General features: G+C 37.3%; 1 protein-coding gene across 1 annotated transcript; it reads right to left on the bottom strand.

Moving 5' to 3' along the window:
- Positions 1-54: 54 nt before the first annotated feature.
- Positions 55-4,166, bottom strand: IAPP (islet amyloid polypeptide). Its single transcript, XM_010168556.1, has 4 exons — positions 3,855-4,166; positions 3,346-3,442; positions 3,066-3,200; positions 55-513 (listed from the first exon to the last, which is right to left on the bottom strand). Exons 2-4 carry the CDS (start codon positions 3,423-3,425, stop codon positions 321-323), a joined length of 408 nt encoding a protein of 135 aa, XP_010166858.1. The 5' UTR covers positions 3,426-3,442; positions 3,855-4,166; the 3' UTR covers positions 55-320.
- Between the last annotated feature and the right edge of the window lie 11,837 nt (positions 4,167-16,003).

The following is a 16,003-nucleotide window of genomic DNA, read 5'->3' as shown; positions in this document are numbered from 1 at the left end:
TAATAATAATAATAATAATAATAAAACCTTTGTTGCAATTACTTTTCCATTTATTATTGTGATATATATATATTTATTTTTTTTACAAAGGAATTTGACAAGCAGATTTCTGGTGTTCTTAATGGAGTGGAAACAATAGCCTATGCATGTCATTGTACATGCATAGTGAAGTGATGAACATAGATCACATATCCACACGCATACACACACAGAAAACAAGGCACTGTTAAGACTGTACAAGTAATCAATGACCAAGAGGTTACTCATACATTAAAAACTGATCTCCTAATGAAAACTGTATTAGTAGTCATTTTAACACCCTAAAGTTGTGCATTGTTTTGGGGTTCTCTGCTTAAAAGCCCAACTGTGTCCCTTTTTCCGTATGTATTGGACCCCACATTTGTAGGTGAATAAATTGCTCCGATGCTGTTGCTGGAACGAACTAAAAAGTCGGCCAAGCGTTGTGTCACACAGGTAGCCGTGTTGCATTTCCGTTTCTCCAGGTGGTGACTACTAAGGTAAACCAAAAAAAGCCAAGATTAAGTCAAATGATGAGCAATCAAGTGTGCTACTTCTAATAGGCAATTGAGCTGTGCTACTGTGGGAGTTCTTTTCATATGTGCACAAATACAGGAACATTACAATCTTCCTGCCACCTACCTTGTGACTGGAAAAAAAAAAAAAAAAATCTTGCACTGTATGCTATTATCAGTTTTAATTGTGGGGTTATTTAAATGCAAAGACCTTAACAGTCATATGTCATTTCTATTGATATTCTGCATAGCAGTTTATGACATCTAGAAAACCTATAATGATAGTATAGTTAAGAAAGTAAGTGGAAACCATGACTAAATGTTTAGCTTTAAGCTGAACTTCTAAGTCTATTTAGAGCTCTTGCTGATATAATGAGGATTATTAACAATGACAATCACTAACATTTATTTAGTTCTCTTGTTCCCACAGAACTGTATCCTGCTCTCACTGAAGTGAACAATAATCTTCCAGTCCACATCAAGTGGATTGAGCCCAGAGGCTCTTTCTCCCAACTGCGCATATCATGAGAGGTGGCAGGAATTGCTACTGACCTCAGGAGCACTTAAGATTTTGCTCTGTCCAAACAGAGATTTCTTCACTACTGAAAAGCAGCTATATGTTGTTGAAACACCAGCAACTTGAAAGTGCTGTTGTGGTAGGAGATAATAATTTGCTCAAGGAGACTTTAAAGAGCATCCATGGAAGAATCCATATGTAAAAAGAACATTTTATGGTCTGAACAAACAAACCATCTACGGAACTCCGTGCAGAATCTATATAGCATGAGATTTAATTATATTTTTAAATCACAATACAACTTGTGAATCACAATACAGCTTGAGAGAGCTTGGGTTTTCAAACTTGTTTTGGAGACCTCTATGTTGTTCCTTCAGACAGAAATACTTGCTTACTTGAGATTTCTTATTGAGTTGTTGTTCATTTTCTTAGGTTTCTTCATGTTGATGTGACATGAGGTAGACGAGCTAGCAACAAAAATTTACTTGTGAAGAGTGACAATTTCCCCGTTTCAAAATCTGAGCAATTACCAATGAGTACATTTTCCTATTGATTATCTAAATCTGTTATCTAAAATGTCATCGATACATTTAGAGTTATTTGTATTAAGCTAGGAATCCAAATGGGATAGCAATTATTAGAGAAACATTTGTATTATACTGGTTCTTCATCAGCAAATGGGTGGTAATTTCTAAGAAATTAATATTTTAATTATGTAATTGTATTTAAAGGAAATGGTTGGATAGGTCTTAATATAGTTTATCTTAGGTTTCCATGGGTATTTCTATTGATTTAAAAAGAGTTTAATCAAGACCTTAACATATGAGGTTCAAACAGCAATTGGCTCTCATTGAAATCATGATTTGTTTTTGGAGGCAGAATTCTCTTTTTCACTAAAAGTACAAAATCAGGCGCCGACACTCCAAGTTTGAAACTCTAGTCCTTACAGGAATGTACTAGATTTCTAGTCTAGCCTGACTGAACCCATTATACCTGTTAGTTCTCTGATCTGTAGCCTTTAATTGAATATATGCTTCAATGAGATAGTTCACCCAGTAAGAGATTGTAAACCAAGGACCCAGAAAAGCAGAGGAGACATACCACACTCGTAACGGTGATGCCTTGTGTTTGACTATTACAATTAGTATTATTATTTTTTTACAAAAAGTAATGGTTGTAAAACTCTGGGAACTTAGTCTCACTTATCAAAATATTTTGGAAGATAACCAAATTGTCATGTAATAATGATGTTTTTTAATAAATTCAGAGAGAAAAGAACAGGCAACAATACAGACACCTGTATTTACTGAATCTATCCATAACAGAATTGTCACTTGAAAGAAATTCAATCAAAAACCCGATGAACAATTAGAATAGTTTAGTGCTGTTTATCTTTTAGTACAAATTGCAAATACTTTCTGAAATGCTATTTTATTCATTAAAAATTTACCTGAAATTTGATTTATGGGTTTATAAACAAGAATAAATTTCAGACTAGTTAAATTCTATCATAGGCAATTGTTTATTTTCCTTCTTCCCATAATTAAATTGATAGTTAACTCTGTAATTAAATATTACTTACAAACAATGATTTTGTTGTAAAATAACTCCATTCTATCAGAGCATTAGTGTTATTAAGAAGAGTATATTTTATTTTTTTTCCCTTTCAGGCTTGGATATGTGACAAACTTAAATAAGAAAGCCCTTTGAAAATACACCTTTCTTCTCAAGGTAATGTAGTATCTGTAGCCTTTTTCATTTATAAAAGCATTGTGATTGTAAAGTGGTGAAATAATCTGCAACTTTTGTGTCTGGATTTCCCTTTCTACCCTGAATCCTTTGATCTTTATGCTTACAGAGTGGCTCTATTTACAAGAAGAAGGGTATTTTAAGCTCTTTTTGAGAATAAACCACAGACACAAAGAGTTTTAAGTAACAGAATATCACTGGCACAAAGTTCACTTCATAATTTAATCCTAACTGATATAACTACAAGAAACAAGGAGAATCAATACCTTTTTGTCTTTGCTGCTGGTTGTTCTGGCATTTCCTCACTAAGTCCTGAGAGTGCATTCCGTGACATTACTGGCAATATCCATCCTTGTCTCTTGGAAGTACCATCAGATAGATCATCAGCCACGGATAGTAATCTTTAAACAACAATAAAATACCCTGTGAAATTGAATACCTCTATTTTTGCTCACATTGTTTGAGATACGAAAGCAAAAGCAATCATGCGATAACCTGAATAATTTTTCCCCTAAAAAGAAATAAATATGACTATTTATTACTCACTTCTCAATAGGTGTAGCTTCCAAACAGCTCAGAGTGACAGAAAGTGCAATGAAGATAACTGACAGCTTTAGATTGCACATCTTTGCTTCCAAACTTTCTGAAAAGAATAATGATTCAAAGCTGAAAGCAAACCCAAATACTCTGCAGCATGTCCTATCACTGATGCCCATTCTGCCCTAAAATCAACAGCAGCTAGTCTTTTTCGTAGGCTAGAGCAAAAAAATGATCCCCCTAAGTTTAGTAACACAATGCAGTTTCAGACAGACAGCTCTGAGCAGTAAATGTTCGTTTTCCATCTAGTAAGTTTCAATCCTTTCCCTTCCTCTCCCGTTTGCATTTTCTGACACATCCCAGTCTCAAATTCTGGTCCCAGGTGCAATTTACCTTGAAGTTATCTTAGCCTTTTCCTGAAAAAATGCTGTTTGATTAGGAATGAGAAACCTTGTGCTTTCCTGAAAGCACATCTGTTGCACGGCGTCTTAAGTAAGAAAAAAAGGGAAATGATTTACCTGTGAGTGGTCAGGGAGCTAACTGGAGAAGCACGCCTGTGTTAGCAAGAAAGGTGCACACAACAATTCCACGCTTGCATCTAGCTCTGGAGTATCCCTTTTCCCCCTTCCTTGCTGAACAAGTAATACAGCTCTTATATACCCTTCACACCTTTCTCAGCTCTGACATCAGGCAGCACAGAGAGACTGTCATTAATTCCCATCCCTATAGATAGAAAGTACCCCAGAGAGGAGCAGAGGCAGATAGGGCATTATTACATTAGCACATCAGTAAATATTAACCTGGTATATGCAGGATGCCCTCGTGAAGATGCTGTAATAGCATATCGCACATCAGAACTCTAGCCTCAATTTTACAGTTCTGATAAGATGCTGAGGTAATATTCCCTGTGGGTGTTTTCAAAGGCTAAATAAGGTAACAAAAGGTACAAAGAAAGACAGAGTACATGAAACACCAGATCACCAGTAAATGAAATATAAGACAACAAATATCTTAGGAAAGACAGAATAGTTAAAGTTGTGGAGGTTTATTGTAGAAGCATATAATGATCAAAGGAGAAAAAATGTTTGAAGAGATAAAAGCTGTATGAGGAACAAGAAAAGCATGAAAATTATTTAAATTGACAGGGTGATCATTCAGGGTAAGAGGTAGAAATCACGTACATTTTTCAGTAAAATAAAAATATGAATGAAAATTCTGTCCTTATTAATGTAAAATCTTATGTTTTACTAACACTGGTAGATTCTTTATGCCATGCATGAAAATTGTGTCAATTAATATTCTTAACAAGGCAAAGACTAGGATTAAAAAGCTAGGAAATACCAGAATAAAGGCTGGCTGTGAAAATTTATTTCTCTACTGTAAACAGAGTATAGTTCAAAGAAAAATGTACAGCTCTTAATAGACTAAATCCAGTGTTGATAAATTATCTGATTGCAAATTTCCAAGGATTAAGATTAGAACTATTTTTTCCTGATTTCAGTGGGAATTAGGCAAATTACTTTTTTGTTTGTTTGTTTTCAGTCTTTAGGTGTCCAAATGCCTTTCAATTATTTACGGAGGTTACGATGCTGGCACAAAAGCTCAGGCAAAGGTTTCTGTCATAAGAAGTTATATGCATATGCATCTTCCATATCCCCACAGAACATGAAAATTAATTCATAACTGCTTCAATGCCAAGGACATTGCCTTAACTGGAAGCCTCCTTCTTTGTCAGTTTAGTAGGTAACACCAGATTTTCACTGAAGTGGCTAAAGTTCTAGTGTTGGCTCTCTTCAGGCATCTGTGCTCCTTGAGTTGAATAGAGAAGGAATATTTAGCTGCAATAGTAGCCTCATAATCTGATACAACAGCTAGTGTGCAAATAAGGTTCTAGCAAGTGACAAAATGTTTGGGTTTTTTTTTTTTTTTGTTTTTAATTTTTAATTTATTTTTTTTTAAAGGGATGCTGCTCCTGGATATTTTGCTCTCTGTTTTTAATGATATGATCATATCCTTTTTTCCCCCAGACTCCTGTCATCCTCCCCTGGATGGACAGCCCCAGTGTAAGAAAAGTAAGTATGGTGTTGTTTTATCTTCACCATGACAATATGTTCTGTGCAACAGCTGAAACAGGTTTATCTTTCCAAAGAGTCTTCAGCTGTTACTTTCACTGTATTGTTTGACTACAATGAAATAACAATCTGGTGTTATTTTCACTGTAGCAATTTCACTCCTCTGAAATGAAGGCATGATTAGACCCGTTTTAGTGAGGTAGAATTGTACTGAAAAAAACAATTATGCAGATAATCTGTCTGGTGATTGACATCAGCCAGTATTCACTGCTTGAAGAGTGGGAAGAGATCCAGGTCCCACTGACACTCAGTAGTAGTGTGTATTCTCAGCCCTCGTGAAAAGGCAAGTTCATGTTGTTTCAGCTCCTGAAAAGCAATAGATAGATGAGATGCAGTTTGCATCTAAGATTTTAAAAGATTGGACTGAATATTCAGAATATCTGTTTATGTTTTAAGGCATCTAAGTGAATGGTTGTTGTGTCAAGCTTGAATCAATCTAAGGGTTAACATAAGAAGAGTGAAACAGGCTTTTCAAAGAAATATTGGTCTCAAATCCTAATTCCAGCTGTTCTGCAAGTGACTTTGGGGAGCCTCTAATACTTTAAGGGAAGAAGAGAAATGCTGATTCTTGAGTGCATTGTAGAAATGAAACTGGGCTCATGATGTCCCAGGACCATTGCTTGCCTCCTGGACCACATAGCATTTTGTCAGAGTCAGCAAGAAGTCTATCCAGCTATTATTCAGATTAATGTTAACAAAATTAAGGTTCTACTGCTTCTGTTGTAAGTTATCTTAAGCAGGAGTAGTGTTTCCTCACACAAACAAGCGTGGAACGTGAAATTGTGGAATTGTGTCTGTTTGACAGCAGAACTACTCATAACTCTAATTTCAAGAACGTGGCACTAAGTACTGTGCAGTTAGTACCAGTCAATGAAGTGATTACTTATTTTTAGTGGTTAGTTATTTCTGTCACTGACAAAGTTCCTTAACCTTGATCTTAGAAAAAACCCTTTATTACTGTGCATAACAAATATTATCAGCCTAAGGAAAAGGTCAAGTATTCTCAGGAGAGAAACCCATGACCAATTCTCTCCTGAGTAGTTACGTGCTCATTTTACAGGTTTATACTGGTGTTTAAGTCTGTATGAAAAGATTTATCTGAAGTATCGTGCCTGTATGAGGGTTAGGGGACACCAGAGCTGAGGTTTGCAAAGAATCCAGAAGATACAGTATGCCAATGTTCTGGTTCCTTCTGGAGACTACCTCCATAAATGTCTTGAGTTGCAAGATGATGAACATGCTCTGCACTGTAATGTACTGGCAGCAGAGGAGCAGGGAGCCAGTCTTGTCTCAAGTGTCAGCTGCTTTTATGTGCAGGGGAGTGGAATTTATCTGAGTGTGAGATGAAGATAAAAACCATTCTAGCACCTGTTTCTAAGGTAGAAGCCTAAAATAGCTCAGATGATTTGTGCTTGTTTCTCCTTTTTTACTATAAAAAAAGCCTTGGGTGACTTGCTCATGTATAGATGTTTACACTGCAGGTATCTAAATGAATGTGAAATTAATTCCATCAGGGATGCTTTAACTCTTTTATGTTCTTAGTTCCAAACTTTTAAGTTTGTCTCCCTCTCTTTCTCATATTTACCTTTTCCTTAGGCTATTCTTGACACCTGCTAGAGAGCTGTTTCCCAATTTTAATGGCTGCTTGTCAAGTCCCGAGTTCCACATTTGCTAAATAACATTAATAACACATTAAGACTTTTGGTAATGCCTGTTTGTTTCCCATTGTGAGTGACAAAAAGCCACATTACCTGTTCCATGCTCTTTACCAGATGCTGTTTTGCTGTGTAAGGTAAATGTCTCCAGGAATTTACATTGTTGCGCAGTTACCAGGAACTAGAAGTGTGTGAATAACTCATGGTTTAGTTTGTCTGTTGCATTAAAACAGAAAAGGAAAAGCTTTATACATAAACCTGAAATGAGCTTATTTCAATTTTTTGAAGAAAACAGAAATCGTAACAGCAGCATTAATATGCAGCAGTGTAAATATTACCAGTAATGAAACAGAATGGTGCATGTGCCACTGCTTGTAGCTGTTATATGAGTTGAGCACAACGTTTCATGTGATCTGACAAAATTGTTTCCTTTTTATAACAATCTTATTAGCCTTTGATTCCTTTTAAAAAAGTCTGAATTAAGCTTCAAAATAAAACTAAAGTATAAAAAAAGGTTTCATTGATAGTGTCGGTACCTCTGAAAAAGTCTCAATGCCCTGTGTTCAAATGCCCAGATTTTAAATTAGAGGTGTAAATCAGGTGCCTAAACATAGCTTTGTGCTATCATTTTAGATGTCCTAGGATATTCAGGACTGACATTCATGAACCTGCCTTTTAGGACACTGTCGTACCAACTGCAGACTAGGTGGAACGTCAGAAGGAGTCTAAAATTACACTAGATACCTATGATTAGGAACCTGGGTTATTCCCTAAATTTTTACCATTGAATACCAAAGTCTGAAAATTTTGGCTATAATACTCTTTTCACAGTTTTTTTTTGCTTGGGACTATGTTGATGAGTACTACAATGTTTGTACTTTATGGGGTGTGGAGTTGTGCTGTTAGCACAACCTATGTGTATCTGCTTTGTTCAAATACTGTTTTATCAAATATGATCTTGCTAGCACAACTTACTTTGTTACTCCTTTTTGGTGTGAGCCATTTCAGCACTGATAAAAACTCAAAGAGGTCTTCTTGTTGATCTTGCTGGGATCTTGTTGATCCCCAAACTGATGTTAAACGTGTGGAAGAAATGTGGAAGAAGCAGCAGAAGAGATAATAGGAGCAAAGTTAATAATTTCTCCCCCAGTGGAAAAAAACCAGTTGATTCAGAAATGAAGGGTGGCCACCCATGGAGTTGGCTAGCAAATGGAACAAAGTCATTTGGATAGATAACAATATCTTAAATCCAGCTTTTATGATGTAATATGCTACTCAGCCCACACCATGGACAGAACAATGATGTAGCCTCAAAGGGCTATTGCTAATGATTGCTCTGAGGATGAGTTTAGCAGAGTTTGTGCTGAATCAGTTTCTATAGCTGGGAATCTCCCAAGCAAGAGCAATAAACCCCATGTTTAGATCAGAAAACTCAGAACGGACAGCACAGTGATTGATGAGTTATAGTTCCTTATGCCATTCCTACTTACAGTTTATAGAGTTGGAGAGCCATTGCATGGCTTCTACTGGCTTACATCCAACAATTTACCTTTGAATACAACAGAAGGTTTAAAATCTTGATTTTCTTTCCCCCTGTCTCTTCTGCAATCTGCTTCCAGAAATCTGTCTGCTTCTGAAAAAAAAAAAAAAGAAAAAAAAAGGTAGAACTCTCCTTTGGTTATCAATGTCACTTACAAGGGCTCTAGACAGTGCTAATGGTAAGTAAGTAATATGAAATAGTATTACCATTCTTCCTTCCTGGTAACCTAAATAATCTGTTGCTTCCTGCTATAATAATTATCTAAAGGCACTGTCTATAAGAATTAATCTATAAAAAGGTATTCAGCTTTCAAATATATTGCTGTAACGTATATATATATATATACACCACTACTACAATAGTATATAGACTCCTCTAACATGTGAACTCCTATGTGTACTTCAAAGCAGAACAAATAATTTTGCTAAAAGGAAGGCTATGGTGCTTATTTGGAGTACCTCCTTGCAGAGTCAGGGCATTGTAAATTGGCATCCTGGCTCATTGCTTAGGTCTCTCCTTACTGAAGAGTCCAGGGTGACTATATTGCTACTAAATGTGTAAAATGTGGTTTCCCTGAATGCTCCTGTAAGGTAAAAAAGAGATTAAGGAATTAGGGGTATTGTAGGAGTGCTGTTTCTGACTTACTAAATCTTCCCCCCACCCCTCCCTCCCTCTTCCTCACTGCAGCATCTTATAAAGAGCACAGACATCTGTAGAAGATACAGTGAGACCAAGAAGCACCCTCCATACTCCCCAGACTTATTTCAGTGGAGGTGGATTGCTACTAAGTACAGAACAAATGGAACCATTCACCAGTAAGAGAAACTGCTGGTTCTCAAAATAAATCTATGCAGAATCATGTCAGCCCTTCCGGCCTCATCCAGTGCATAAGTTTTAACCAAGTTTTCTCTTAAACGATCTCACTTTCAATAATCAGACTTTTTTTTTTTTCTTTTCTTTTTTTTTTTTCCTTCTTCTGCAAACTGCAGCAAGAGCATGACAATCTGGCTTTGTCTTGAAACACTCTGAGTCTTTTAGATGATGCTGTCTTGACAGCTCTGCTATTAATAGTGGCATTTTCTTTGCTGTTTAAAAAGGAGAGTTGCGCTGAACTGAGAATCAGTCATGTTAGTAATAATTTTTCACTAAGGGCAAATGCAGTGTACTAGCTTACGTAGGAGGATTTACGTTGACAATACCGTGAAACATAAATTAACTCATTTATGGTATGTCAGCACATGTGGCTGCAAAATAAGAGCCCTTCTTCAAAGAGGAGTGCAGTAGGGATGAGTTTACTGGATGCTTGGATTGTTTTATGTGTGAGTGCAGGACCTGACCTTTCCATTCTACTTGGAGATGAGAAAAGATTTTGAGAAGTACAGGGAAGGTGAATCAGTACATGAAATTGTCTCTTTACTGTAAGAAGTAATTAAAATTTGTTAGGACTTCAGCAAATATATCTGGAAAAAAATTAGTTGATTTTTGCTCTGTTCTGGTAGTGTCTTTTACACCAAATATTGCTGTTTCCTTCTGTTTAGCAACCACTCTACTTTTGACTGAGTTTGTCCCTGATAATGGAAAACATTAAAAGGTATAAAAAAGTCAGTACTGAAATGTGAGCTCTCACAATTTCTTTAGGAGCTACAAGTGACATGGCTGATTCAAAAGGAGATGTTTTTTGCAATAAACTGTTATTGGACCAAATACCCAATGGAAAATTGAAGGCACTGTATTATTGCAAGACAAAAAAATCTGAGGCTTTGGAAACTTTCAGTCATTAACATATTAAAATTTCATATTAACACATATTCTCCCACTGCATGCTACAGTTTCAGTCGGACAAAGATGAAAAGTCATCTTATCATAGTGATACGAGAAGATTCATTCAGAAAAGAACCTTGTGCAGAGCAGCAGAGAAGAACATACTTCAGGACAAGTGTCATTATAATCTGTGGGTGTTGAGTATGTACTAAGTGTTTATTTAGAATGGGTGTCTTAAGCTCTGCTTTATTGGTGACTTTTTTATTTTTTTTTCTTAATTTAGAGGATTCCTAATCAGTTCCAACTGGAGATGTAGACCTCTGGCTAGTGACTATGATTCTAGGGACTGTAGGCTTGATTTTATTGCTCTCCACAGAGGCCCTGTACCCCTTTCTGATGCATTCCCATGGGCTGTAATTGGCTAGTTTCATTTTAGAGAACTGTTGCATTGTCATAATGTTCATAATTATTGGCATTGTGTTAAAAAATGAATGTTGGCAATGTCGTATATAATTTCACATCAGTGTAACATTTAATATAATTTCATGTCAATGAAGGGTGAAGACAGTCTTAAATTATTGTATAAGCAGTGGTCATAAACAGTCATAGTCTTCTCCATGTTGTTATGGATCGTTAGAGCCCACTGCTCTAGGTCATATATCATCCTGTTGCCTTTTGTAATACTCATAATACTCTGTAGCAGTTGAATAAACAACTGTTAAAAACACTTTAAAAATTGTGACCACAGAGGTAAGGTATTTTTATATTAGAAAGTCTTAAATGTACACTGTTATTTGAAGTCCGTTACTTAATTTCCATTCTCAGAAAAGGATGTGTATTTCATGCAACTTAAATCTTTCTGAGCAAGAGCACCTGTTTTGGGGGATCCTATGAAAATTTCTCATGTTTTAAAAATGAGGTGTTTATAGTTAGAAAGCCATGCTCACAGGTAGATGCACAGCTACGTGCCTGATTCCCTAAAGTTCACTCATGTCCCTGGAACTCCCTGTTGTATGTTTCACACGTTTTAGGATTGAGCTGTCTTAGAAGAAGTCCCTATGTGAAGTGTACCTAGAAAGGCCAGGATCACCTTTAAGCATTTTCTAGTAGCCAGTATCTAGCCTGATGATACCTCTGCACTCAAAGCATATTATCACACACCGAAAAACTCGGGGACTTGATGGATAGCAAAAGTGAAATGCTATCAGGTTACATAAACCACTGATTGATGAATCATAGTTAATGTCATATTTTTTTAGAGGAAAAGACTCCAGAGAGACTTTGAAGCCTTTGAATTGCCAGTCAACCTACAGTACATTTGTTCCTTTAACTTTTCTTAAAGTACGTTCATGAGACAATATGCCTTGTTAGTGGAAAGTTGACATCCTGAGCACACAACAAATCCCTTTGTATTTTAAAAAAGGAGGTACTGCCCCAAAGTATATCATTAGGTTTTCGACTTTTTTTTTTACATAGGCAATTTATTCTGAAGGGATGTTTTGACAATTGGAACATTTATGTTTTCTAACATTTAAAAACAGTAGTTTGTGTAATAGAATGTCTTCCAGCCTTGTGGCAAATTTTCCGAAGAATAAAGAATTTAATGTCTTCATAAAGCTTACCACAAGGCTGGAAGACATGAATGTGTTTTGCTAAAACAAAATCAAAGCCTCCAGATCCATACAAGTGGAAATCAATGTGCCAAAATTGCTTTCTTCGGGGAGAAGGTGTTATGACAGTCTCACTAGTTTAAATAAAAAAATAATTATGAAAACAGACCAATAAATCTTTTGCACATAGACAATATTATCTCCAATGTATGGATCAGAATGCTTGCTATAAATGACTATTTATTGTTCTTACGTTACAGGGGAAAAAATTGAGATGATGATGAGTTAAGGGGGATGCACAGAGTCAAAGGCGGAGTAGAAGATGGAAGACAGATCTGAATCTTCATCTAGTCTGTAGCTGACATATACTTTGTTGAGGTGAGAGGAAAGGAGATGTTAATGGTTAGGGATAAACCCTACCTCACTTTCTTTGTTAAAAGCAGATGGATGCTTCCCTACCTGGCTTGCGTAGATCAAGCTCTTACCTATTAGTCTCTTCATTGGTCAGTACAATAATACCTTATGACTCCCCACGATTTACCTCCATCTAGTGTAGTCACTGCCATAATAAATACGTTTTTTTACTAAAAGAGGATCAGTTAAATTATTACATCTTTCTTTATTTTGCATCCTTCCTCTCTGTCTTCTGAGAGAGTAGGTTCCCAAAATATCTTGAGAAGGATTTTTTGCTTTGTGAAGATGTGGAGAAAATATAAAAATGCAAGAAAACTCTAATAATATTTTAGTGGCAAATATCACTTTACCTCAGATTTTAGTTGAAGGTAATCAAAGGTGGAAACAGAATTTCTTTTTCTACTGAAACTGTAAAAGTAAAATGCCAGTACAGACAGCCATCAGGTGTGATTTGGAGACCATCATGAAGTGAGAACAGAAAGTAGCTCTTATGAAAAGTATATTTTCTGAGGGAAAAGTAAGCTTTTCACATATTGGAAGCATGTTAATATATTTTTGCTTGAGAAATTTTCTAGTGTGTGAGAAATGAGAAGATATGCTCTCAGAAATTTACAATTGCAAATTTTTATTATAAGAAATAACAGGGGAAAAGGCCTTACCTCATGCTGTGGTGCAGCACTGAGCAGGCCAGGATCCTCAGCCACCAGTGTTCTGTAAGGCATCAGCTGAGTACCTACAAGAGGTTTTTCAGTACAGCAGCAGACTTGGAAGTCTGTGAGACAAAAACATACTGTGTAACAAAAATGCCAAGTACCTTGCCAGTCTGTTATTTCCCACTCCCAGCAGCCTAACCACACAGGGTATGTGATAGTCCAAGGAGATTTTTTTCAAGAAGGCTGTGTGCATCTTGAGGAAGCTGAGAAGCACTGCCCTGGAGGCTGTGCTCAAAGCCAGGCTTTCATTAACCCAAATCCCACCTTCACCACCCTTTTTAGCCCTTGCATTTAGGCTTTTCATGCACATAAGTAGTTATTCCTGTGAGGGCGATAAACACAAGTGTCACAGCTGAAACGTGCTTCAGTACCAGTACTTGAAGGTGTATCTACCAGGTTCTCAGATCTCATGTCTACCCAATTTGATCAAAAATCACATAATCTCTTCTTATCACATTAGCTAGAACTATTTACACTTGGTTAAACTACTCTCTGATTTTTTAACATCAGTCATCAGTAACTGGCAGCACTCCAGCCTGTAGGACAACCACAGGAGCTATGTGACTATAGGCAGCTTTTTTCGCTTTCACTTTTGCATGGTGAACTATCATAATTCAACAAAAGTCCCAAAGGAAAGGGTACTCCTAGTGAATGTTGCAATGCCTAAGTATTAGGATCTTTGCCTCCTTCTAGAATCAACACCAGCCCAATTATACAGTAGGTAGTTAAATTTGGATACTTCAAAAATAGATCCAGAAAGGCTGTTACACTGAGAAGAAATACTGAAGACCAGCAGCAGGAGGTGCTGAGGAAAGTGGTATTATGCCTCTGTGCTTCAGTGGCTGAGGTAATTTTATCCACTTTTGGTTCAGACTCAGTTCTGCCCTGCAGTTGAGCCTCTGAGTGATTTATACCAACTGGGAAGGGCTACACTTCCTTCCAAATAATTCCAAGACAGCAAGAAGAGGCCAATGATTAGGCCTGTACAGCTTTTCATCCACTAACTCGGGTTTAAACACTCCCTCAAGATGTGAGAAACACAAACTCATTCCCCTCTTCCAGTCTGATATTGTGTCACCCTTTGTTAGGACACTGCCTAACCTGTAAATCTACGGAGTTATGTACACATTGAAGTTCCTTTCTTGCTTGTGTGCACTCTCCAGATGTCCTCAGAGGCCAGGAGTGTCAGCACTTCATCCTCAGGGATCTGGCACAGCTGTAGCTCTTGATGTTTTTTGGTGGGGAGGAGAAAGAGATGGGCTTAATATTTTTCTCCTCCTGTATCTTTCACATCTGAGTGAGTACTCTAAAATGCACAGCTGAAACCATTTGGCAAATGCAGTAAGTATACTTGGGTTAATTTTCAACAGTTTAGAATAAAGGTCAAAGTTTAATCATACAGTATCAGTCATTTCTTCTGCAAACCTTTTCAAAACTGTAAGTACCGATTGTTTTGCCATGAGAATGTTTTCCTTTGCCTCAGTCTAACATTAGTGTAATTGCATTTGAACTGTGCCTAGTAAAAGAAGATTTAAAAATGCTTTTTGCAAGGATATTTTAGCGAGGTTGGGGTTGGTCTCTTCTCCCAGGCAACCAGCAGTAGAACAAGAGGCTGTGATCCCCTTGGCATGCCTTTTCCAGTGCTGAGTACAGGGGGACAATCATCTCCCTGGTCCTGCTGGCCACACTGTTTTTGATACAAGTCAGGATGCCACTACCCTTAGAACCTTTTAGAATCATTTAGGTTGGAAAAGACCTTTACAGCTCCCTGGTCCTGCTGGCCACACTGTTTTTGATACAAGTCAGGATGCCACTACCCTTAGAACCTTTTAGAATCATTTAGGTTGGAAAAGACCTTTACAGCCATTAAATCCAACTGTAAACCTAACCGCCAAGTCCACCACTAAACCAGGTCTGGCAGTTCTGTCTCGCTCCCTAGACACCGATCCCTGAACTGCTGAGAACATCAGGGCAAAGCAAGTCATTCCTGCAACAAGGATCTGGCCATCCAGGTGCTGGAAAGCACAGCAGGTCTTCTGTGGTTTGAGATGAAGAGGGGCAGAAGAGGTCCAAGGAGCACTGTATCCTGGTCCCTTTCAGAAAATGATCTGATAAAAACCTTCTACTTGTATTTCCTCATCTCTCTCATCAGGGATACAAATACCCTTCTTGGCCACCTGGGCACACTGCTGACTCATGTTCAGCTGGCCATCATCCAAGCCAGGGACTGTGGGGCTGGAAAAGGCATGCCAAGGGGATCACAGCCCTGCATCAACACTGCTCCCTCCACACCTTTCTAATCTGGGACACCCATGGTGCTGGGGACCTCAGCCTCTGCCCTAAGATTCCAACAGGTTTAGGGTTCAGAGATCCACAATGCCTACAGCTGAACAAGGTTGACTTCAAAACAAAGCAGATTCATCCTGTGTGGATCAAAGCAGGTATATTCAATGTGGTTGACAACAGCAGCACTGAGACACGTGAGTTTGGACCCATTTGTCCTACACAAACCATAAATACATTTTACTGTTTTAAACCACATTTCACTTTAGCCAACCAACAAAAAAGAGAACAAAAGCACAAAAATATCTGGATTTAAATGTCTAGGAAGCAATATTCCACACGTTGCCTTGCCTGAGTCCCAAGGAGACATCCTCTTTTCAATGCAAAATACATCTTCCATTTGGCTCAGCTTAGTCATATGCATAAACTAATAAGTCCTTGCTTTGTTTACAAACGAGATTAAAAATCACATGAGGTAACCAAGAAGAGGGCAATTGTAGTGTTAGAATTTTTAACTAATTTTTTTTTTATTATTCAATAAATTCATCAATGACCTGGA

The sequence above is a fragment of the Antrostomus carolinensis genome, unplaced genomic scaffold, assembly GCF_000700745.2.
Source record: "Antrostomus carolinensis isolate BGI_N321 unplaced genomic scaffold, ASM70074v2 scaffold21705, whole genome shotgun sequence".
NCBI lineage: Eukaryota > Metazoa > Chordata > Aves > Caprimulgiformes > Caprimulgidae > Antrostomus > Antrostomus carolinensis.
This window is presented reverse-complemented; position numbering and strand designations above follow the sequence as displayed.